The sequence below is a fragment of the Polistes fuscatus genome, unplaced genomic scaffold (genome assembly GCF_010416935.1).
Source record: "Polistes fuscatus isolate 324 unplaced genomic scaffold, CU_Pfus_HIC Scaffold10, whole genome shotgun sequence".
Taxonomy (NCBI): Eukaryota; Metazoa; Arthropoda; class Insecta; order Hymenoptera; family Vespidae; genus Polistes; species Polistes fuscatus.
Window position 1 is genome coordinate 6,624,140 of NW_025112998.1, and position 23,201 is coordinate 6,647,340.

The following is a 23,201-nucleotide window of genomic DNA, read 5'->3' on the forward strand; positions in this document are numbered from 1 at the left end:
TATACGACAATTTTATTTTCATATGTCTTTTCAGAAAAAATAAAAAATGATCCACGAGAAAGTGAGGCTGGAATATTTCCTTCCGCCATCTTTATTTTTCTTTTTTTTCTTATTTTGGAAAGATAGAAGGAAAAGTCAAGAAAACTTTCTTCATTTTTTTATCGATAAAAAGTATAATCGAGATAGAAAGAAGTTGAGACAATTTTCTTGGTCGGCGCTTTTGAATGAAAAGAGAAAAACATATTAGAGAAGGAGAGGACAATTTTCTTGATTATCTATCTGGCAAAAACATCGAAGAAAGAAAGGTTAAGATAATTTTCTTGATCGTCAGTTTCGAAAAAAACGTATTAGTGAAAGAGAGGTTAGAACAATTTCCTTGATCAATCTCTCTCTCTGTCTCTCTCCCTCTCTCAAAAGAAAAGATTCGAGGAGATGGTTAAGATAATTTTCTTGATCATTTGTTCGGTAAAAAAGAAAGAAAATAAAAGAAAAGAAAATATCGAAGAAAGAAAGGTTAGCATCATTTTCTTGATCGTTTATCTGGAAGAAAAAAATATATATTCGAGTATGAGAAGTTAAAGAAAATTGTTTTGATCTGCCTGTAACCTTTAGCTGAATAGTTTCCTTGCTTTCTTTAACGATTATTATCGGAGACCTGTCTTATTACTCCTATTTGATTTTTGAATTACGGATTGCGTTGGTTGCAAGGTTGCATAGTCGAAATAATATTGGCACTCTTGCGACCACATATCGTGGTGGTTCATAAGGAGGCGAGAACGTTTATACGAAGAGAACCGTCTACCAAAGAGGGGGAGGAAGGGTTCCAAGGAGTCGGTTGGCCAACGGAATGTGGCTTGACCGGCCGGCCATCCCCCGTCTTCCTCTCCCGTGGACCCATCGAGAAAGAGTGGAAAAAGGAGAGAAGAAAAAGACCGACCAACGGAGAGGGAGAGAGAAAAAAAGATGATCGAGGAAGGGAAAGGAAGAGAAAGAAAAGAAGACAGAGAAAGAGGGTTCAATGGTGGACAGAAAAGGATGCAGATACGCGACTGGCCCAACCGCTTTCGGCTCCCTAATGGTCCCCATTGGGGTTGCTCGAATATTCCTTTGCTATCTCGGACATCTTAGCCACAGGATTCGTAATCCACGAGGGCACCATTTTTAACAGACTCTTTGAAATCTACCTGAACATTTACAGGTAAATCTTCTACTTCTATAGTTCTCTATTATACATAATATCATTCTTGGAAGATTCAACAGTATCCATGGTTTCAACATTTTTCATCTTCATCGTTAAACATATAATCGTATTCGACGATTACGAGTAGAGAGAATTGGTGGAAGCAATGATTTTTCTTCGTAGCCTTGTAAAGTGGTCGAATTCTGTGTAAACTAATAGTTGTTCATATGACATGTATGTAAGTACGTAACGCAGTGTACATACGCAGGTAGGATCGTATCGAACAAAGTGGCTTAACGTGTAAGCATCGTCTTTCTCGGGGCATTATAAAATGCTTAGCAGCAGCTTTCAGTATTAAAGTAAAATACATCGACAAAATAAAGTGCCATTAGATTCGTACGTACACGTTATTTCCATTCACGAGTTTACTTTTTCTTTATTATGCGTTTTAAACAGAATGTAATACAGTTGGGGTTAAGAGAAAGAAAGGGTGGGAAGGGAAGGAGGGGGTTGTTTCGTGTTCCCGTAGAGATAGGTTAGGTGTAACGATTATCGACAAGAAGCAAGTTTTACCTTGCATGCTGAATTCCGTAATATACCTTACAAGATCGATGCATAATTATGCATGCCTTAGGCTAAAAGTTCTTTTCTCATCCAAGAATATCGCAGTGGCGCGTGGATGCGTACCTTCGACGGGTATTCAAAATTCATCGAATCGTTTCGCACCTTCCTATCGAGCCTACGGGTCAATACGTAAACGAACTAATTCGGTATTCTTTCAACCAAGTACAAATACATATGTTGCGGTGATTATCGTTTACGTTATTATCAAATATAAATTTTCAGTATTAAAGTCAGCACATGGTAATTGTCTTGGTCCATACACGTGTATTTGCTAATTGTGTCTGTCAATACTACGTAATGAACGTTACTTGGTAATTTTTCAAGTAATTATCTTGTTACTGTTATACGTGTAGTAGATGTAAGCATACACTTACAAACGTGTATACATTTTATTATAAATCGTGATAAGACAAATATCTAAGAGACTATAAGTAAATGATCGTCCGAATCGACAAAAAAGAGAATACAAGTTGCACAAGTCGTTGTTGGCGAACAAACGTAACTCGATATCGAATCATTGTTTCCCTTTAGTTTTCATGATTAAGATGAATTGACGGAATGATCGAGCGACCGCGAGAAAAGGTCTCTTTTTCTGGAAAAGGCCTCTGAAACTATGGCGGTAATCAAAGCAGTTTCGCAACTGGTCGTACCTGGTAAATCAGCTTTCCGCTCGAGTACCACCTAAATTTATTCCACGAACGTTCCGTGCATTCGAAAGGCGCCGGGTTGTCCGCGGAATATTACGCGATTTCCACATTTTCGGTGAGGATTTTGTCCTTCCTTCCATTTAGGCGCGTATTCGTACGCTTTCGCATCCAAACGAAATACGACGATTTAGATATATTAGAATTGGCAACGTGAAAAAACTTTCTTATTGCTTACAACTGAGAGGGAATTTTCTCTCCTTATTTTTTTTTCTACTTTTCAACATGTTTGACTTCGACCAACGAATTCACTCGCTAATTAGATTTCAGTATACGTTCGTATTGTCGATAATTTCGTGCTGAAATTTTCGTATTTAATATTATCAATCAAAATATGCGAAATTTTGTTGGATAGACCTAATAGAAAAGAAAAAAAAGATAAAACATTTCTCGTCTTCTTATTGCGTCCAAGTTCTCAACGATCTTAATTAGCAAAACATTTGTCCAGTACGCCCAATGCTATTCGAGATTCGTAATAAGCGCTTAGGCAAGTTACAAGCGCGAGGATTAATTATTGAAGATAACCGACGCTGATAGGAGACGCTGTTGCTTGCGTTTCTTCGTTCCTCTCTTTCTCTTTTTCTTCTTTTACCTTTTTTTTTTTTTAATTGTTCCGTCCAATTACGGTCCCTTTACCGAGACAAACTGAAATCTACCGGAGGGCAGTAAGAAGAATGGGACAGTCGAGCTGATTTAACGAGACATCGTGGACCGCTTCGAGTGACGGTAGATGGCGGTGTTTTAATCGATCTAACATACCTCCTTTCAAATGCGGAATCGGTTGCTTTTATTTTTTTTTTCACCTTTTTTCATTAGCATAATAATAAAATAGAAAAGTTTCTCTCTAATCAACGAAAAAATCCCCTCCCCCAAAAAAAACTATACGATTACAATCGGAAGATAATAAGAAAACATACAACAAAGTTTAGGTTAACAGTTCGAATGAAAGATTTAGAGTCAATTTTCTATGTCGAGTTAACAGGAAATAGACTGGTCTTGCAGATGAAAAAAAGTCAAAGCCGGCTGCAAATAACTCATCCGATCTGTTCTCAAACCGTTTTAACGGCCGCATCTAGATTTTTCTACAACGACGAAAATAAGAACGAAAGGGGAATCGTGTTAGGTGGTAGGAACGAACGAACGAATGAAGGTGGACGTTGAAAGACAGAAAAAGAGAGAAAGAGAGAGAGAGAGACGCACCGGAAGATTGTGCGTAAAACTAAAGCGAATACCGGTTACCGTTTGTGGTAGAGAAACGTAGTAGAAGAAGGGAGAGAAGAAACGAATCGTCGAGGGTCCAGAAGTAAAGAGACATGAAAGACGTAGAAGAAAACGGAAGAAGAAGAAGAAGAAGAAGCTCAAGAAGAGTATGAAGAAGAAGAAGAAGAAGAAGAAGGGGAGGTAAAGTAAGATGGAGGAGATGAAGAAGGAAGTTATGTTCTCTATCTTCGTCTTTCTCTGTTGGATCGGCAAGGAGGAGGTCCAGAGCAGGCTCCAGATCTGCATAACCGGTATATACACTAAGAGAACTTAGAGTACCTCGAGGCAGCATCGAGCGTGTCCTCGAGTCGTCGCGAGTACGCTATATCGTTTGGCTCGTCCTTAACTTGGAAGAAGTATAGAAGGATCTCGATGCGAAAAGAAAAAAGAAAGAGAGAGAGAGAGAGAGAGGTGAGGTGAGAGGAGGAGAAAGGAGGCTGGCCATTCGTGTAGAGTGCCTTCGAGAAAGAGCACGCGTGCTGTGCTGTGCTGTGTTCAACCTCGCAAACTGGTAAAGAGAAAAGCGTAGGCGAGAGTACGCCGAGAGACCGATGACATCATCTTAATATTCTCTCTCTCTCTTTCTTTCTGTTTCGCTTATACGAGTAGATATATATATATATATATTATATACCTCTATACACTCGTCGACTTTGAGAATCTTCAACCAACGAATATCTTCTATATGTAGATTCTTTTTCTTTCTTTCTCTTTCTTTCTTTCTCTCGACTTCTAGCTTGGCTCCTGAATCTATGCGGATGCTGGGGGAAGGAGCTGTGAGATCTCGAACGAGTCTCTCTTTCTCTCTTTGATATGTGTATGAGCAACGAAAAGACTCAAAGAGAAAGTCTCTGTTCTCTCTCTCTCTCTCTATATATATATATATATATATCTTTTTTTCTATCTCATGTACAACGGAAAAGTTCGATATTAGATTTTTATGTTCTCCATTTGAAGTCGCACATCTACACGCTTTATATATAAATGTATTATATGTATTTATAAGTATAAGTATACTTACTAAGCACACGCATCGTATTATTATAGTCATCAAACCGGAAATGATTATAGTCTACGATTAAGTACGCCGCGCGACGTAGTCACGGTTTATAAACTACGATGAGATCGTAGCTCACAGCTTTCGCCGGTGGTCATTTGGATTACGAGATTTCTTCGTGTTCGGTATTACATTTATATATATAGTACAATATATATATATAGTAATAGTAGGTACGGCTCGTGGAGACTTCGATACTCGAATCGCCGCAACCGCAATGTCGGCCTCTCATCCGTGCAACATCCTCGACCGCCATTACTATGGCATGGCGGCACGGCGCCACGATTCTCCATGAATTCGCGAGCCGCGAACTAGAGAAACTGATCGTTCAATAAAATCCAAATTGCCTATTGCCAACCTTTTTTTTTTACTCCCCTATTTATTTGTTTTTCCTTTAGTGTTCTTCTTTTTTTCTTTTTCTTTTTTCTTTTTTCTTTTTTCTTTCTTTTTGTAATACTTTTTATACCAATACCATTCAGAGTTTATCTCTTTTACGACTTTATTACCTCTCGTTTCTTTATCTCTTAAAGATCCTCGAGTTAAAAGAAGATAGAGCTGTTTTCTCGATCCCAGTTATTAGACTTTCAAATTTCTGGCCACGTGGAAATGGAGAAGTTCCAAAACAACAATTTCTTTGTCGGCTATCCGATATACTCAAATTATACCCCGTGAAATCTGAATTTTTGATATCCCAATCCGCCGTCCCTGATCAAACTTATATCTTAGATATACGTTTAAGTTATATAAGATTGTGGTTATGTTCGATTACATCGACGTTAAGTGATTTCGAAAGTTCGAACCGAAAGAAGTATGGGATCGATGTGAAAAGAATAATTGCTTGGTAGATAATCGTAACGTTGTTATAAATTATACGAGAATTTATTGTATACTTTTATTATATAAATACGGATAATTATATTACGATGTATTTGAAGGAGGAAAAAGGAATACATTTACGAGACGTCAACAAATTATTGTTAATCTATTTGAATTTCTGACAATTTTTTTCTTGAAAATTTGTTAATAAATTTAGGCGCATAGTCAAAAGAGAAACGGATGAACGCAATCCCAAAAAGGAGGTTCCTCCCTCCAAATCCAAACCTGTGCCGGGTCTTTTACGAATAAGGGACGAGACATCCATAAACTTGGACCACAACGCTCACGGGGGTTCCCGATGGATTTTTCTTTTTAACGGAACAGGCAGGTGCGAAGCGATTTCTATAGTTCTTTTCGTCAGTAACGGCCATGTTAACCGTCGACATGGAAGCCCTTTTTATGGTATTTCTTCCAATCGAATATATCCGTTTTCCCTTTCTTACATTTTTCTTCTTTTTTCCTTTTCTTTGTCTTCCTTCCTCTACTTCTTATTTCTTTCCCTCTTCTTTCATTTCTTCATCTTTTTAAATAAACAACGTAAACTCCTGGTGCATCAGCAAAACTAGCTTTTATTCTAAATTCGTTTAGCGAAAATTCGATTCTCCTCCTCGTCCCGACCACTTTTTATCCGCGTCTATAGTTTCGAGGAATTCGGGATTTTGTTCGAAGATTAAACGACTGTACAATTTTGTTTGCTCCTTTTTCTTTTTTTTCCTTTTGCAAGAGAATGATGTATTCGTGTCTCGAAAACGAGATGCGATTTGGTTAAGATTTAAAAACTAATCGAACAATTTGGAAGTTAGGATATAGATTTGTTTTTGTTTTTCTATCGATTACGAGTTAACGAGACTCGTGTCGTTACGGTTGCCATATATATTTATTGTAATATCTCATGGTTTCTTTTGAATACTTATAAAAGGTAAGAAAATATAGGAATAATCGATTAACATCGCTACTTCTATTCGAATCACTTTCTTCTAGACTACGCGTTTCTACTGCATAAATCACGGCACGTTCTTCCGCGTCGTTGTAACGAATAAGAATCAGGAGATTGGATTTTACGAAACGGCATTTAAAGCTTCGAGAATTAACTGTTTTTCAGTTTAACAAATAATTCAAGGAGTGTGTAATCAAAGGCAAAATTATTTCAATCCAAAAACAATTTGATCAATTTAACCAAGAAAATATTTGATCTGTCGATTAACTAAAAAAACGCGCGTAATCTTCGTTTGTTTTTTTTTTTGTTGAACGAAAGAAAGAAAGAAAGAATGAGAAATACTTAAAATAATGTTAAGTAAGATGGGCATAAGGAAAAGAAAGAAAAATAACGTGGCAGCAAGGACGATGCACATCCGGCGGAAGTCGAAGGGCGTCAACTCGTGACGCCAGACACAAGGATTTAGCTTTGTACCTTGATGGTGGCAGGTGAACTACGAGAAAGAGAGAAGAATATATAACTGTACCCTTCGTAGGGACTACCTCCCAATTCGAACGACGAATTTCAACAGATTTTTCATTTTATTAAATAATGAAACATTTTCTTTTTGTTAGATGACGATAAGAGGAAACTCGTTGTACATTTGAAATCACCTTACGATGATTTTCCTTGCTAATCAAATATATTTTCCTTCTTGTTCTACGAAAAGAAAATATTTCTGATGATTTTTTCTTTGGGATTCGATAAACGAGAAGAAATATGACGCGTCGTCGTAAAACGGTTATAAGAACGAAGCGGATGATAAAAAACAAAAAGAAAAGAAAAAAAAAAGGTATGGAAATATGAAAATTCGCGGCGTATTCTCTCGTTTTACGGATTTCTCGCGTGAGTCATAAAAACGATGTTCGAGTTCGACCTTCGAGGTCCTGGAACACACGAGCCGAACCGATACGCATGCGAAATTTCATTCACGTAAGCGTCACGTAGACTCCCTTAAAGTTAAAATAACATTCCACGAATAAGGCACGAACGAAGCCGAGACGGTTGCCTGGACGAAATTTGCACAGAGTCCGTTGGTGTTTGTATGTATTTAACTATACTTATATACGTGTATCTCGGAATTCTCAGGCTGGGCCTTACCTGGACTGAGAATGGATTGGATAAATAGAAGGAAAGACGAATGCCACGTGCATTCGAATTTGTAATGGCGTCTAAAGATGACGATTCTCGAAGATTCACGATCGAATCCCTGCTATCATTTTATTTGGGAATTTTCGAAATGGAAATAACCGATCGTAAGGGAATTTTTTTACGTGATTTTCGCCAACAAATTGTGACACATGACTCATAATTGTTCGATCGGAATAAAGAATTCCACCTGAAGATTCACGGAAACCCCGCCCCCCTAAATGTCGTTTGAAAATGTATAAAAAAAGGGACGACCGATTGTAAGGAAACTTTAGAAATAATTAAACTCTAAATTGATGATATCCATGAATCATAATGATCGTATTAGAATCAATGACCACGACTAATGATCCATGTAAATCACCTTATCATCGTGTAGAAATGTTTTTCCAAATAAAAAAAAAGTAACAATTTAATCGAACAAGGAGAAACGTGGGTTGCCACGTAAGAAATGACGCTTATGCATCGTCCGATCATGCACGTATTTTCTTTCCCACATACTGGAAATGGATGACACGTCTCTCCACCTTTCAAGGAACTTCCCAGGACTCCCTTTCGAACGAACCTCGACTGGCGGCTTCGTAACCGATTTTACGCGGCTGGAAGGTAGGCGTCAACTTTACTCGCCAATTTTATTGCTCTCGTAAAATGACTCCTCTTTCGTAATGTTTCTCACATCGATAGGTAAACTTTTGATGTATTCTGTCTAACGTTTCTCAACTAATATTCCTCCCCTTCAAATGTAATTATTAAATATTTAATGAAATCAAAAATAAAATTAATGAAAAAGAGAGAAAAAAGAGATGACTGACGGAGTCGGGAAAGTTCCGAGCCACGGATAAATGATTCACCGACATCAAAGAACACGCATTCTTTGGCAATTAACGAGCATGAGAGACTCTCGGGTCGCGTGTCGCAATTTTTCTGCGGTTTGCTCGATGCATCCGGGTTGAAATATCGTTCAACGAGACTCAGGGATGTATATCAGAAGTATACAAGCATGAGTTCAAATATATTCCAACAAACGTGTAAACGATCGTGTATTCAAAAATAGGAAAGAAGGACAATTTAACATTTGGAAGTTTGATTCGTCGAGTCGTGAAAGCTGTTTTCTACTCTTTTCTCTCTATCTCTCTCTCTCTCTTGAGCAATAGACATTGGGATTCCCAAGAAGAAATAATCGAGATCGTTCGATCGAAGAAATCGAAGAAAGAACGAAAAAAGGAGTGGGAGAGAGAGAAAGAAAGAGAAAAAAAATAGAAGAAGAAAGAGTAAAAGGCAAGCTCGTTAAACGCAACTCCTCATCGGCGAATCTCGAAGATTTACGAGCATGATCATGAGGATTAACGAAAGTAAGCAAGCAAGCAAGCAAGCAAGCAAGCAAAGGAGAGAAAGAAACTCCAAGATTTTCCACCTTTCATTCTCAGGCAATCTCTTGAGGTAAGGTAAAAGGGAACGACGAACGATCGAATTCTCTGGAAGAATCCTACTGGTCCTTCGATACGCAAGGTGCAGCAACAACAGCACACGTTTCTTTCCAACAGAGAAAGATTCGAACCGAGGGGGTAGGGACGAGAGATAAAAGGGACTTTTCTGTCTCTCCCTTTCCCTTGGAATATAGAAAAGAAAAAAAAGGAGAAGAAGAAGAAGAAGAAGAAGAAGAAGAAGGTCGTACCATTCTCGTCGTCGTCGTCGTCGTCGTCGTCGTCTTCGTAGTCGTCGTCGTGACGTCGGCGATTTTCTTCGAAAAATAAGAGGACACAGTGTCTACGTTGGTATATAGCCACGAGGCCGAGCCTTCACCTCGATCACCCTACATACAGGGTGAGATAAAAGTCGCTTTCCCTATAGATTCGTTTATATGTAAGTAATTCGTTAATGGAATTATATTTATAACTTTACAGTTATACAAACACAGCTGATATTTTAATCTACCTTTTTTATACGTTTATATTATGACATTGGTATTGCCGTTAAATATTTTTCTTATCGTTCATCTTATCATAAATCTCAAGTCAAACAAGGAAGAACTTATTTGTATATTTTCGATACTACTACAAACATAAAACTACAGAATTTTGTAATAATTTAATTTCAAGCTAAGTTTCCAGAAATTTGACCACCGACGAGACGAGCTACTCGAAATTTGAAGAAATAGTTTGAGGAAACAGGATAGACAAACCACGTAGCGGAAAGCCCGACAATTGTTACAACCGAAAAGAACATCATTGCTTCTTATCTTGTCGCTCAGAGTTGTGTGTTGAGGATTACTCATTTTACTCGAAGAAGGTTTGTTTTAGCTTCTTTAGGATCCGAAAAGGAAAGCTTTTAGGCAAACATCATCCATCCAAAAATAAATCATTTCCTTGTAATTATTTTGTGAAAAGCGACTTTTATCTCACCCTGTATATTATATATATAATATATACAAATATATATATATATAAGTATATGTAAGAGTAGGTAGAAGAGACGTATATACCTGAGGTATAAGTTGCAAAGAAGAAAGAAAGAAAGAAAGAAAGAAAAGAAAAGAAAGAAAGAAAGAGAGAGAAGAAGGGGAAAGGGAGGGGAAGGCGCGAGAGATCGGTAGAAGAGGGGTCATTGGTTGTTCGCTCAGCGTATGGGAATCGTTATGGACCGACTATAGTCGTTGGAATGCGTCCTTTTTTTCCTTTTTGTGTCTCCCCGGTATACCTGGCGGCGGCGGTGGCGGCGGTGGCGGCCGATCTCGCTTCGTGTCGGCGTCGGCGAACCTCTTGCGGGCAATCCTGTCGGCCGGCGACCGGTAGAACCACCGACTACTTTTATGCTATGTGTTCATATATGTGTGTGTGTGGGTATATATACCTGTTGTGTGTAGAAGATGGTGGATTCTACGAGAAGGTAAAAGAAGAGACGGGGGAGGAGTGTACGAGAAACGGAGGAGCAATGCGCGAGCGCAACGCGAGAGAATACGAAGATTCACGAACCGGCAATAGTCCCAACTCGCGCCAACTTCTGAAAGAAAATGGGGAAAGACATTTTGAAAATTAGAGAAAAAATACATTTTTATTTTCCGCGAGATGATCTACTGGTACGTCTATGGAATTCGATGTAATTTATTAACGAGAGAAGAGAATGAGGTTGAACTTCATTCTGTAAAAATGTAACCCTTTTTTCGCGTGTGTCTATAATTCTCGGTATTTGGTTAACGGAGAAAAAGTTGATACGGTTTGTTAAGGAGATTTGAAAAAAGAAGAAAGGTGAAAAAATTCAAAGAAAAAAAGAATGGAACAAAACGACAAAGAAGATTCCGTAAAACGGGCAACGAGCGAAGCCGAATTCACAGCGTGGCGAGAAAAAGAGGGACGATGTGTGTGCGTGTGTGTCTGTGTATGTGAGGAGAGGTAGAGACGTAGGTAGTAGAAGGACAGGTACGACGAGACGTAGTTTGCGCGCCTGCACACGCTTCTCCGGAGAACACAGAAAGAGAGAGAGAGAGAGAGAGAGGGAGAGAAAAAAGTGAAAGAGCAAAAGAGAGGGAAGACATTTTCTTTCTCGTGGTAGAACCGTCGACGGTTTAGATGACGTCACGGCCCGTCGAGATTTGAACGAGCCAATGAGCGAACTCGATCCAAACGATGCTTGCGCAGTAGTAGGGAAGAAACCTGTCGATTGGTGGGGGTCTCTGCTTGACTGGAGAGTAGGGAGATTCGCGAAAGGTGCGTGCGGCCCCGGACGTGGGGCGCGGGGCCAGTTGATCAGTGAGTGCGGTAGTGATCTCATCTCGTACCGCGCCAGGTGTAAACTCTTCTTCTTCTTCTTCTTCTTCTTCTTGTTCTTCTTGTCTTCTTCTTATTCTTCTTCTCCTCCTCCTCTTAACTTCCTTCTCTTCTTTCTTTTCCTTCTTCCTTATTCTCTTCAACTCTTCATTCGAATCCAAGTAAAACTCTCTCATTCTCTGTGCCTTTGCCCGAAAAGGAAGAAAGAAGCCTGGCTAAAGGACTTTAACGATCTAACCAAAAAGGTATGGATCATCGAAAATCTTTCTTATTTCGCAACTCTAATTTCTTCTTCGTTTCTATTATACGTAAGTTGAAACATTTTATTTAATCATGTAACTTATTAATCCTATTTAATACGAATATTTCATTCAGCATCATTTCGATAGAAATTTGGGTTGGAAATGAATCATTTTATTGGGGAATTTGATTTGAAATTTTAAATATTCATTTTGTAAGTAGGAAAGAAAAGACTTGGAACATTCTCGAGGTCTCTTTGATCAAGACGAAGCACAAGGTCGCGCCATCCACGCGAGAGGAATTTGCTCTTTGCATTTTCTTTTTTTTTTCTTTCTATAATCTGCTTTTTTTCTCTCTCTCTCTCTCTTTCTTTCTCTCTTGCTTTTTCTCTTTTTCACTCTCTTCAATTATGGTAGCTTCAAATTACGTATAATTTTGTGTGTTATTATTTTATTTTTAGATTTATATTTATAGATATTAATTAAATTTTGTACGAAGAGTAAAAGTTACGAAAATTTCAACGAAACGTTAGAAGAAAAATCGTAGTAGATAGCTGTCCTTATCGACCGAGATTAGAAATTTCCGTTGACATTTTTCTACAAGATAAAAGATGATGCGACTCAACGATTCCTCGCGGTTGTAAGAGATTAAATTAGTCGCGTTTATCTCTCATGATCGATATCTTCGATTTTGTACTATTTCTCATATCCTCTATTACATTTCTTCTTGATTTTTTTCTCTGTTTCTCAATTTTTCGGTTAAATTTTTAATAAATAATTTTACGAACACGTTTTAAACGTTTAAGAATCCTGATACCAGGAACGATGAAGTAGTATTCTCATTATCTCGACATTGATTCCATGCAGTTCTCGCCAACTCGGCATAATGTTCGCACGCTCTCTCGGTTTGATCTTCAAGCAATTTTAATTTATTTCTTTCTTTCGTCATACTCGCTTCTTCTACTTTCAAATTTTCCTCTTACATTTATCTATATATATATATATTATAATTATTTTCAATAACCACGCGAATTGTTAACGTGTACAGAAATGTTTGATAAAGAAGGAAAAGAAATGGTAGAAGAAGAAGAAGAAAAACAAATTCAACTTTAGAACGAACGGTTAGCATTCTCAGATGACTATTAGTCATCGCCAAGTTCTAATCCACGGCTAATTTGCGAGTCGAGTATAGCTTACAAATATATTTTGAGTCACGTTCGTATTATGAATACGTTTATTAGCTGGTAACACTAATCGATTAACCTAACCGCTTACCTACGTTTCCATTTATTTATGTATGTACATCGAAATTCACACGGTTAGGACGTCGTATTAAAATAAAGTACACCTGACTTATTCGCGTATATCTTGGGTTCGTTTTCTCATGAAAGAGTCGGAAGGAACCTCCACTCAAACAGGATGGACAAAGCCAACCGTTTCGCTACGGTCCTGGCTACTTGCTTGCTTGCTTGCTTACTATACACGCATACTCGTACATCCGATACATACACGCTCATTTATTTTTCCCTGTTAATATCACGTACGATCTTCGTTCTGCCGGTGAATGCGTTTCAACTTTATAGTTTACGGGTTCACGGTAGGACGAGCGAGAATCTACGATGCGTTCCTGACACACTAACTTGCTACGAATTTTTCCCCCTTAGAACCATATTATATACAAAAAAGAAAGAAAGAAAGAAAGGAAAAGGTAACGATACTGTGGGATCGGGCGCCTCCATTCTAAATAAAGTAGGCATTCCTGAGGAAGTTGACCAAAGGGCCCCTGGATAGCTCAAAGGTTAGAGCAGTCGTCCGGAAAACAGAAGGGACTCGGGTTTGAGTCAGCTCTCCGGGTCCACTCAATCCAACAGCTCAATTTTCCGTCGCGTAATTTGTCTCATTCGAAACTTAATCTTTAGCAACGACGCCGAAATTTCCGACAAGCAAACTTGCCACGAATTTGTTCTTAAGAACCGCACATTGAATACAAGAAAGAAAGAAAAGAAAAAGAAAAAGGTAACAATAACATTTATCTTATTCAAAACTTAACCTTGAGCAATGAAGTTAGGTGTTTGCCAAATAAGCACGTACCAATTCTATATTTGGAAGTTACTTTCAAAGCTTAACGCCTTTCTTTCTTTCTATTCTTTTCTTTTCTGTTCTTTTCTTTTCTTCTTTTTGAAGAATATAAATGATTTATTCTGTATCCATCTAGAAACATTATTTTCAACGCGTTCCTTTCGTTTCTACGTTTGCTGATGGTTTCTTTTACACGAAATTAACTCTGCTACCTGGCAATTATTTTCTTAATCGTGCGTTTTTTTTGTTTCAACAACACGTGCTTTATGCATGCTCGGTATTCAGAGTATTCGCGATACGGGCAATTTCAATCGTATCTCTATTTGCTTGATTTCATTTCAATTTTTCGGTAACGTCGAATACGACGTTCGGTTCCTTTCTCAAATTTGAACGGTTAACAACTTTAGCAATTTATCATGAGAAATGTATTTTTTAAATAAATACCGAAGATAATTTTTCATACTTCCCGCCGTACGTTTAGGAATTATAATTATCTTTTAGTCGATAATATGAAATATCTCGAAATCGATGATAACAATAAACGAAAGCATTTCCTTCGTACTATCTCGACGATGATGCAGCTGTGTTTGCATAAACGTCGTTGATATGTGATGTAGTGGTCTCGAAATAAAATAAAATGAAAAAGAAGAAAAAAGAGGAGAAGAAGGAAAATTTTAGAACGGTTAAACGCAACTTACTTTATCGTTTTACCATTCGATTTTTGTCTCTTTCAAATCTTAACAAATTTCGAACAAATTATTCTAATTTTTCTTATCATCAAATTCATGAAATGTTTTATTGAAACTTTAAGACTCGGTCTCGCATTCCAATCTTCTTTCTTTGTCTCTGCTTTGGATCAAGATCAAAGAGAACGCAAATTTTTTCACGTTCAAGACTTGCCGCGATAATGGCAACGTGTTTTAGAGTCTTTATACGTTTTAATCCAATCGTCAACGAATAATCGTTAAAAAAATATCCAAAATTATGCAACCTTAATACTTGGTGACCATTTCTGCTTAGGTTTTTGTGCTTGGTACGAGCAAATGATGGATAAGCTCGCATAATTTCGAAGATTTTAAAACCAAAAACTCTGTGGTCGTTGAAGACTTGATCGTTGCCGACTAGTCAACGGATTCGTAATGGATTTTATAGTTATAACAACATTGGTAAACAAAATAAACGAATCGAAGGTCGACTTATGGCAAGAGAAAGAGAGAAAGAGAGAGAGAGAGAGAGAGAAAGAGATATTTACCTGTGTTTACCATAGGTACGTGACACGTACGATTTCACGGTTTGGATAAGATGGCCGGTGTGTCAATAAGAGAGAGAAGGAGGCAGGAGGGAGAGAAAGAAAGAGCGGAATGTTTCATGAGTTTCGTCTTGTCCGCTTACTTGAAAAAAAAAAAAAGGAAAAGAGGAAAACATCGTGTAAAAATCGGAGACTACGTGTTTTACGCGTTCGAGCTAAGCCGCCATTTTTCTTTTGGGTCAATTTCCGTGATCGTTCACCCTTTACCCCAACGCGAGGATTTAATTATTAATTATTATTTATACGTTAACGAATAATGTTATTGAGAGTCGATAATTGATATATATTATTTTGTCGATAAGAAACGCAATAAACTTCTCTAATAGCTCTCTCGTTACCAGAAACAATTTTAAAGTAATAATTTATTTGCAATGTCTTTTTATCGTTTGCCTATCGAAATGGTCAGACTAATTTAAATTTTAAATGAAGATTACTCTCGAGTAGTCCTTGTATGTATAATCTACGTCTATTAATTTTCTGTAACGATCTTAGAAAAGCGAGCGTGTGCTCGTTTCGAAAGCAGAAAGTTTTTGATGTCAGAAAGAAAGAAAGAAAGAAAGAAAGAGAAGAGAGAGAGAGAGAGAGAAAGAGAGAGAGTTGCTTGGAAAATAAAATAAGATCCGGACACGCGCGAGCAATATGGCCAGATCATAACTTTCTCCAAATGAAGGTGTTCTTACGAAACTCCTATACACTGGTCTACAATCGACTCGACCCATTACCAAGAGAAAAAATATTTTTTTTTTTATTTCCCGTTATGAGAGCAACATTAATTAAAAATTATACATCCTAGAATTAAACGTTCCTGAGTAAATAACTCGTAATACTTATATTCTTTTTTTAATCAATTTTTTTTTCTTAATTTGTTTTTTCCTTTTGTTTTTTTATATATTGTTCTTTTGTTTGCTTTAAATGTTGAAAAAGAAACATCATCTTGTGATAAATACACGCACACGTACCCGCGCAATTTTTATCATTACTCATGTCTTTTTTACATATTCTGTTCCAGGAATCATGCAAGACACAATATCGGCATCATATTTAAAATGACGCGTTTTCCAATAACTCGCGATTCATTTTAACGTGGAATCGTATACGATGATACGAAGATAAGCTCGTCTAAAAGAAATAATTACATCGTCTAATTGCCCACGTTAATTATCTTCTACAACACACTAACAAGTTTCGTAACAATGCGCTATTAAAATAACGATTCTCGACTGGACATATTATTATTCGTCGTACAGATTTTTAACGCGCCTTATTGAATATTAATTGATTGATTAATTAATCTAATTTATTTATTCATTCTTCGTTTATTAAAGTAAATCTTACGAACAATTACAAAGAAATGATGAAATTCGTATTGAAATTTGAATTTGCAAATTCTTAGTTTAACCTAAAATTGATCTCGGATACTAGTTTACAAGATTATACCACCTGGACCCTGTTTCTCTCTCGTATGGGCCTATCTCGAAGCCATGGATTAACTTTCACTCTGAAATGTCAACGACTGTCTGTGTTTCACTTTTCACAGACACCCGACGTGCATATCAATCAATTCGATGCTGCACGACAAAGGAACAGGATTGTTGTTATAAAACGATTCTACCATTTCCATCTTATCTATTTCGTTTTCTGTTTCAGAAGAAAAAAGAAAAGAGGGGAAACAGAAAGACGAAGGGAAACAATTCGATTAAGGTGCGAAAATGATGTCTGTTTGCTTGCAAATTTGAAAGAAATTTGCGATAGTTCGACGCAAAAATAAATCGACGAATCATCGGTAATAACGACCTATGAAAATAATTTGTTTGTCATCGAATTAATCTAATCAATTCTATGCAAATGAATATTTCAACTGGTTTTAACAGACTTCTAATCTTGTTAAGAAAAAACTTGATTCCATCGAAAGTATCTTTTTGAAGAAAAAACAATAAGAAAAGAAATATTTTGTTTGGAAAAAGGGCTAATACCAAAGGACGAAGATCTTGGTGCGGACATTTTCTTTGGTTATCTAGCTGTATGAGTTTTATTTGACATCATAAAGCTAGATTACCGGAGTTAAGCTTAGTAAACTTCTAATCTTGTTAAGAAAAAGAAAAAATTGATTCCATCGAGAGTATCTTTTTGAAGAAAAAAGAACAAAACAAAAAATACTTTGTTTGGAGAAAGGGCTAATATCAAAGAATGAAGATCTTGGCGCGGACATTTTCTTTGGTTATCTAGCTGTATGAGTTTTGTTCGACATCATAAAGATAGATTACCGGAGTTAAGCTTAGTAGACTTCTAATCTTGTTAAGAAAAAGAAAAAATTATGCAATTGTTGACGTACGAAAACTTGATTCCATCGAGAGTATCTTTTTGAAAAAAAAACAATAAGAAAACAAAATATTTTTTGTTTGGAAAAAGGGCTAATACCAAAGGACGAAGATCTTGGCGCGGACATTTTCTTTGGTTATCTAGCTGTATGAGTTTTGTTCGACATCATAAAGCTAGGTTACCGGAGTTAAGCTCCTCGCCATATCAACTCCAACGATCTTCCCCCTTACGTGCCTCTACGCTTCAGTGAAATTAAAGTACCGAGACTGCGAACATTGTTACACCTGACATCCTGAACACATCGTCTTGATATACCACTCTAACCGAATTCTCAGAACGTTCGAAGAAATTCGATTGTGGGAAGTTTTGATTAGCAGAATATCGCCTCCTACCTTTTATTTTATCTTTCTATAAAATCGCAAAGTACTTAAGAATTCCTAATCTTATGTACGCTTTTATCATAAGAGAAATAAAATAATTAAGTTAAGTCATATGATAAAATAATTACAATTATTAGATGTTAGTAAGTAATTTAATATAACTCACAATGAATATTAAGAAAGAGATATTTATCTGATAAGAGAAACTATAATTATAATGTAACATAAATTTAAAAAATTATTAAAACATTTAACGATCTGTAATGTAATTATAAAGATAAATAAATAAATGCACACTCTGCTTTTTCCCCCCCGTTTCGTCGGCAGCCAATGTTGAAAAACTTCAGGTATTTGTATTAAAATAATAAAAGAAAATTTTGTCTACATGGAGAAGGAAAGGTAAGTGACACCGGTTTAACAATTGAATAGCAAAAGAAAACGTTTCTATCGTAACTTTTCTATATTCTCTTCGCGCTTGAACCTACGGTCGAAGCATCTATAATTATTATTGTACTAAAGTGTCGTCAATGCGTGACATAAATACATAAAAAGATTAAAGAATTCTATTTTTCAAAATCATTCATATTACACACATACTTACAATACAAATATAATAATTATTTTATTTTAATAACGGTATTCTTCAATTTGAAACGATATTGATCCTTTGATTTTTCCCGCCATTTTAGAATGTAGTCACGAAAACATGCAACGCGGCGTTTACCAAGAAACAGGATATTTCGACAAAGGCTTGTTTCGCTGATGAAGAACGTCTTTAAGGTTTCGGAACATAGACCGACACGGTACGTGACGACGATAGTTTCCCACAATAAAGGTGTCTGGAATGTGTGTTCACTGATTATTCTCCTCTACACACATTCCTACAATGTATGAACATCCGCAGGAATGGAATATTTTTCAGGATGATATAAAAAACATCGACGTTAGTACATTTTAAACTATAATAATTCTAATTATAGCCAAATTATTCGATTCCATTTAAATTTAACTCTTTTGGACATAACCCTATTTTTAATCACTTCGTAATATTACGAGACCACGATTTTTGATTAGTTTTTTTAAATAATTTGCATCTATATGTAACGATGTGAAATTATTATAACTAAAGAAGATAAAAATAATGAGATATTATAAAAAAACGTTGTACAAATTATACCTATCTTCTAATGACGAATGATGTAAAAGAATCTTCCGGAAAAATCCACGTATCGTAAGCTACATGAAAATTTGGTTTAATAGCAAGTCGCGAAACTTGTATAGGGGGCGCCACATTCCAACGTCAACTGAAATTTTGTATCGACCGAGAACGGACACTTTTTGATGAGTTCACGACCTAATGTCACTACAATAGAAAATTTCATAGTCATTGATGCATTAGCAACTTTAAAAAGCATCTATAATCTTGAACAAAAATATCATTCTGATTTAATAATAATTTTTAATATCTATCGATTTGACTTAATTTATGATTCATTTTATGATTCATTTAAATTACTCATCGACAATGACATGCGTTAATTATTGTAAAAAAAATTTCTTCTTTTTTTAAATATTTGAATTTGATAACTAATTATTTTATGAATTGATTCTGATAGGCGAATCAAGAACATTCTAGTGTGTTATGTATCGAACGCAGGCGCGCCACGTGCTCGTCTATATTTCATATTCTTTTCTTATTAAAAAAAGAAACGCAAATCAATGAATTAGAAATGTAAAAATATGATAAAAACATTAAATAATCTACGAATAGAATAAATGATATTGTAATATAAAACAATGAAAAATATGAAATAAGCGTGCTATAGATATAATGATGGTCGAACAATGTCCTCTCAAAGCAAAATCGTTTTCTGCACCAAAATGCCGGAAGTACTACTAGAACCAAATATAAACTAAATACATTTTTTGTTCTTTATAAATATAATAAATGGTATGAATATCATTAGCAATTGAAATGATTATTCGCGTGATAAAAAATAACGTTCGATTGGAACGTGCATAAGAAATTAATCGGAAATACGTGTCGTTAAAATAGATGTTTCACCGGAAGTTATGTATATCGAGAACTCGCGAATCTTCTAGAATGTTCTAGAATATTCCAGAATTATTGAAGGGTATATAAGACGGTACGCCTCACGCGGGACTTCATTCGTTTTGTTCTGTTGAGTCGGTGTCTCTGCGTTGATACTTGAAGAGTGTTTTATCAATTGTGACCAGCTAATTACGATAAGGTACTGCATTTATTCTTTTATTTAATATTATCAGTGAATTTTTGCGATCATTATTCAGCTTATTTTACTTTACAACCATCATATTTTTCATTTTTATAAAATTAATTTCAAAATTTACCGCTTGCCGAACGCGTCTAAACGCGGATGAATTATTTTTCACGCCATTGCTATTGATTTTTTAGGATTTTAATAATTTGCCGTTTTTTTTTTTTATTTCATTTATAATAAATGACGAATTTATTTCTTTCTTTTTCGAAATTATAAATCTTTCAATTATTTTGTTAATTATAAATATATTAACTGTCTTTCATATCTAATCAAATATTTTACTGTAAGAATATGCAATTATTATTATTTCTTTGTTCTTTAGGATTTGTATTAAAATCATTTTATTAATTTTAGATGGCTGAACAAATGGAAACTGATGGAGGAGAGTTGGAAACCTTCGCTTTCCAAGCTGAAATTGCTCAGCTTATGTCTTTAATTATCAACACCTTTTATTCTAACAAGGAAATATTCTTGAGAGAACTCATATCAAATTCCAGTGACGCCCTTGACAAGATCCGTTACGAATCATTGACAGATCCAACCAAACTTGATAGCGGCAAAGAATTATTTATTAAAATTATTCCTAATGAAAATGATGGAACTCTTACTATTATTGATACTGGAATTGGTATGACAAAGGCTGATTTAGTCAACAACCTTGGTACCATTGCCAAATCTGGTACAAAGGCTTTCATGGAAGCTCTTCAAGCTGGTGCTGATATTTCCATGATTGGTCAATTTGGTGTAGGATTTTATTCTGCTTATTTAGTAGCTGACAAAGTAACTGTTGTATCTAAGAGCAATGATGACGAACAATATTTATGGGAATCCAGTGCTGGAGGCTCGTTCACTGTTAGACGAGACACTGGTGAACCTTTAGGACGTGGTACAAAAATTATTCTTCACATCAAGGAAGATCAATCTGAATATCTCAAAGAAGCTAAGATTAAAGAAATTGTGAAGAAGCACTCTCAATTCATTGGCTATCCAATCAAATTAGTTGTACAAAAGGAACGTGAAAAGGAATTGAGCGAAGATGAAGATGAAGTAGAAGAAGAAAAGAAAGAAGATGAGGAGGGAAAACCAAAGGTTGAGGATGTTGGTGAAGATAAGGAGGAGGAAGATAAAGAGAAGAAAAAGAAGAAGAAGACCATCAAAGAAAAATACTCTGAAGATGAAGAACTAAACAAAACCAAGCCAATTTGGACCCGAAATGCAGATGATATTACCCAGGAGGAATATGGTGAATTCTACAAGTCATTGACTAATGATTGGGAAGACCATCTTGCGGTTAAGCATTTCTCTGTAGAAGGACAATTGGAATTCAGAGCGTTGCTCTTTGTTCCTCGTCGTATGCCATTCGACTTATTTGAAAATAAGAAAAGGAAAAACAACATCAAATTGTACGTACGAAGAGTATTTATCATGGACAATTGCGAAGAATTGATCCCTGAATACCTGAATTTCATAAAGGGAGTAGTTGACAGCGAAGATTTGCCATTGAATATCTCTCGTGAGATGTTGCAGCAGAATAAAATTCTTAAGGTCATCAGAAAGAATCTTGTCAAGAAATGTTTAGAACTCTTTGAGGAATTAACAGAAGACAAAGATTCTTATAAGAAATTCTATGAACAATTTAGCAAAAATATTAAGTTAGGTATTCATGAAGATAGTACTAATCGTAGCAAGTTGGCAGATTTATTGAGGTACCATACATCTGCATCTGGAGACGAAGCTTGCTCTCTAAAGGACTATGTTGGTAGGATGAAGGAAAATCAGAAACATATTTACTTCATTACTGGAGAAAGCAAAGAGCAAGTTGCAAACAGTTCGTTCGTAGAACGCGTCAAGAAGCGTGGTTTTGAAGTAGTTTATATGACTGAACCTATTGATGAATACGTTGTTCAGCAATTGAAAGAATTCGATGGCAAACAATTGGTATCTGTAACCAAGGAAGGTTTAGAACTTCCAGAAGACGAGGAAGAAAAGAAGAAGAGAGAGGAAGATAAGGCTAAATTCGAAAACTTGTGCAAGGTTATGAAGACTGTCCTTGATAACAAAGTAGAAAAAGTTGTCGTATCGAACAGATTGGTTGATTCACCATGTTGTATCGTTACATCCCAATATGGCTGGACTGCAAATATGGAAAGAATTATGAAGGCACAGGCACTTCGCGATACATCAACCATGGGATATATGGCTGCAAAGAAACATCTTGAAATTAATCCAGATCATTCGATCATCGAAACTCTACGCCAAAAAGCTGAAGCTGACAAAAATGACAAGGCTGTTAAAGATCTAGTCATTCTTTTATTCGAAACTGCGTTACTTTCATCTGGTTTTACTTTGGATGAGCCACAGATCCATGCATCCAGAATTTATAGAATGATTAAGTTAGGTCTTGGCATCGACGAGGATGACTCTATGCAAGAAGAACTAAAAATAGACGAAGTAGTCCCTCAAGTAGAAAGTAACGAAACGGAAGATGCATCCCGAATGGAAGAAGTAGATTAAATATTCTTAACAAATTTTAAAGGTTATGGCATTGTGTCATAGTATAGACAAAGACTGTTCAGATCAAAGAGAAATCTTCTTACTAACCCTCTTTGATTTCAATACCACGTTTTATGTGGTCACTTACACACCAGATATCATTCTTTTTTGTAACATACTTTGTCATTTAATTTATCATTCCTCTCTCCAATATACATAATGCGCTGTGTATGTACTCGATCTAAAATACGTAAGTGTGTATATTTAAGTTAAAAGTAATAAAATTTACCAATGAAATAAAGTTATAATGTTCTCCTTTATGTATCCTAACAATTTTTATTAAAATAAACAATCTTAGTTAAAAATTATTACTTTATTAATTTTTAATTATTATATAGTTACCTAAATATATATTTTATAATAATATTGATCTAGTTTGTCTTACAATTAAATAAATAATTAAAAGAAAACTTAAAATTTGGATCCCTTAAT

At 35.9% G+C, this 23,201-nt stretch overlaps 1 protein-coding gene across 1 annotated transcript; it reads left to right on the forward strand.

Moving 5' to 3' along the window:
• The first annotated feature begins 20,057 nt into the window (after positions 1–20,057).
• On the forward strand, positions 20,058–23,010 carry LOC122526078 (heat shock protein 83). Its single transcript, XM_043649233.1, has 2 exons — positions 20,058–20,168; positions 20,571–23,010. Exon 2 carries the CDS (start codon positions 20,571–20,573, stop codon positions 22,728–22,730), a length of 2,160 nt encoding a protein of 719 aa, XP_043505168.1. The 5' UTR covers positions 20,058–20,168; the 3' UTR covers positions 22,731–23,010.
• Positions 23,011–23,201: the final 191 nt, after the last annotated feature.

Excerpts from the sequence above, each read along its gene's own strand:
- LOC122526078 (XM_043649233.1), top strand. The coding sequence starts at position 20,571 with ATGGCTGAACAAATGGAAACTGATGGAGGAGAGTTGGAAACCTTCGCT.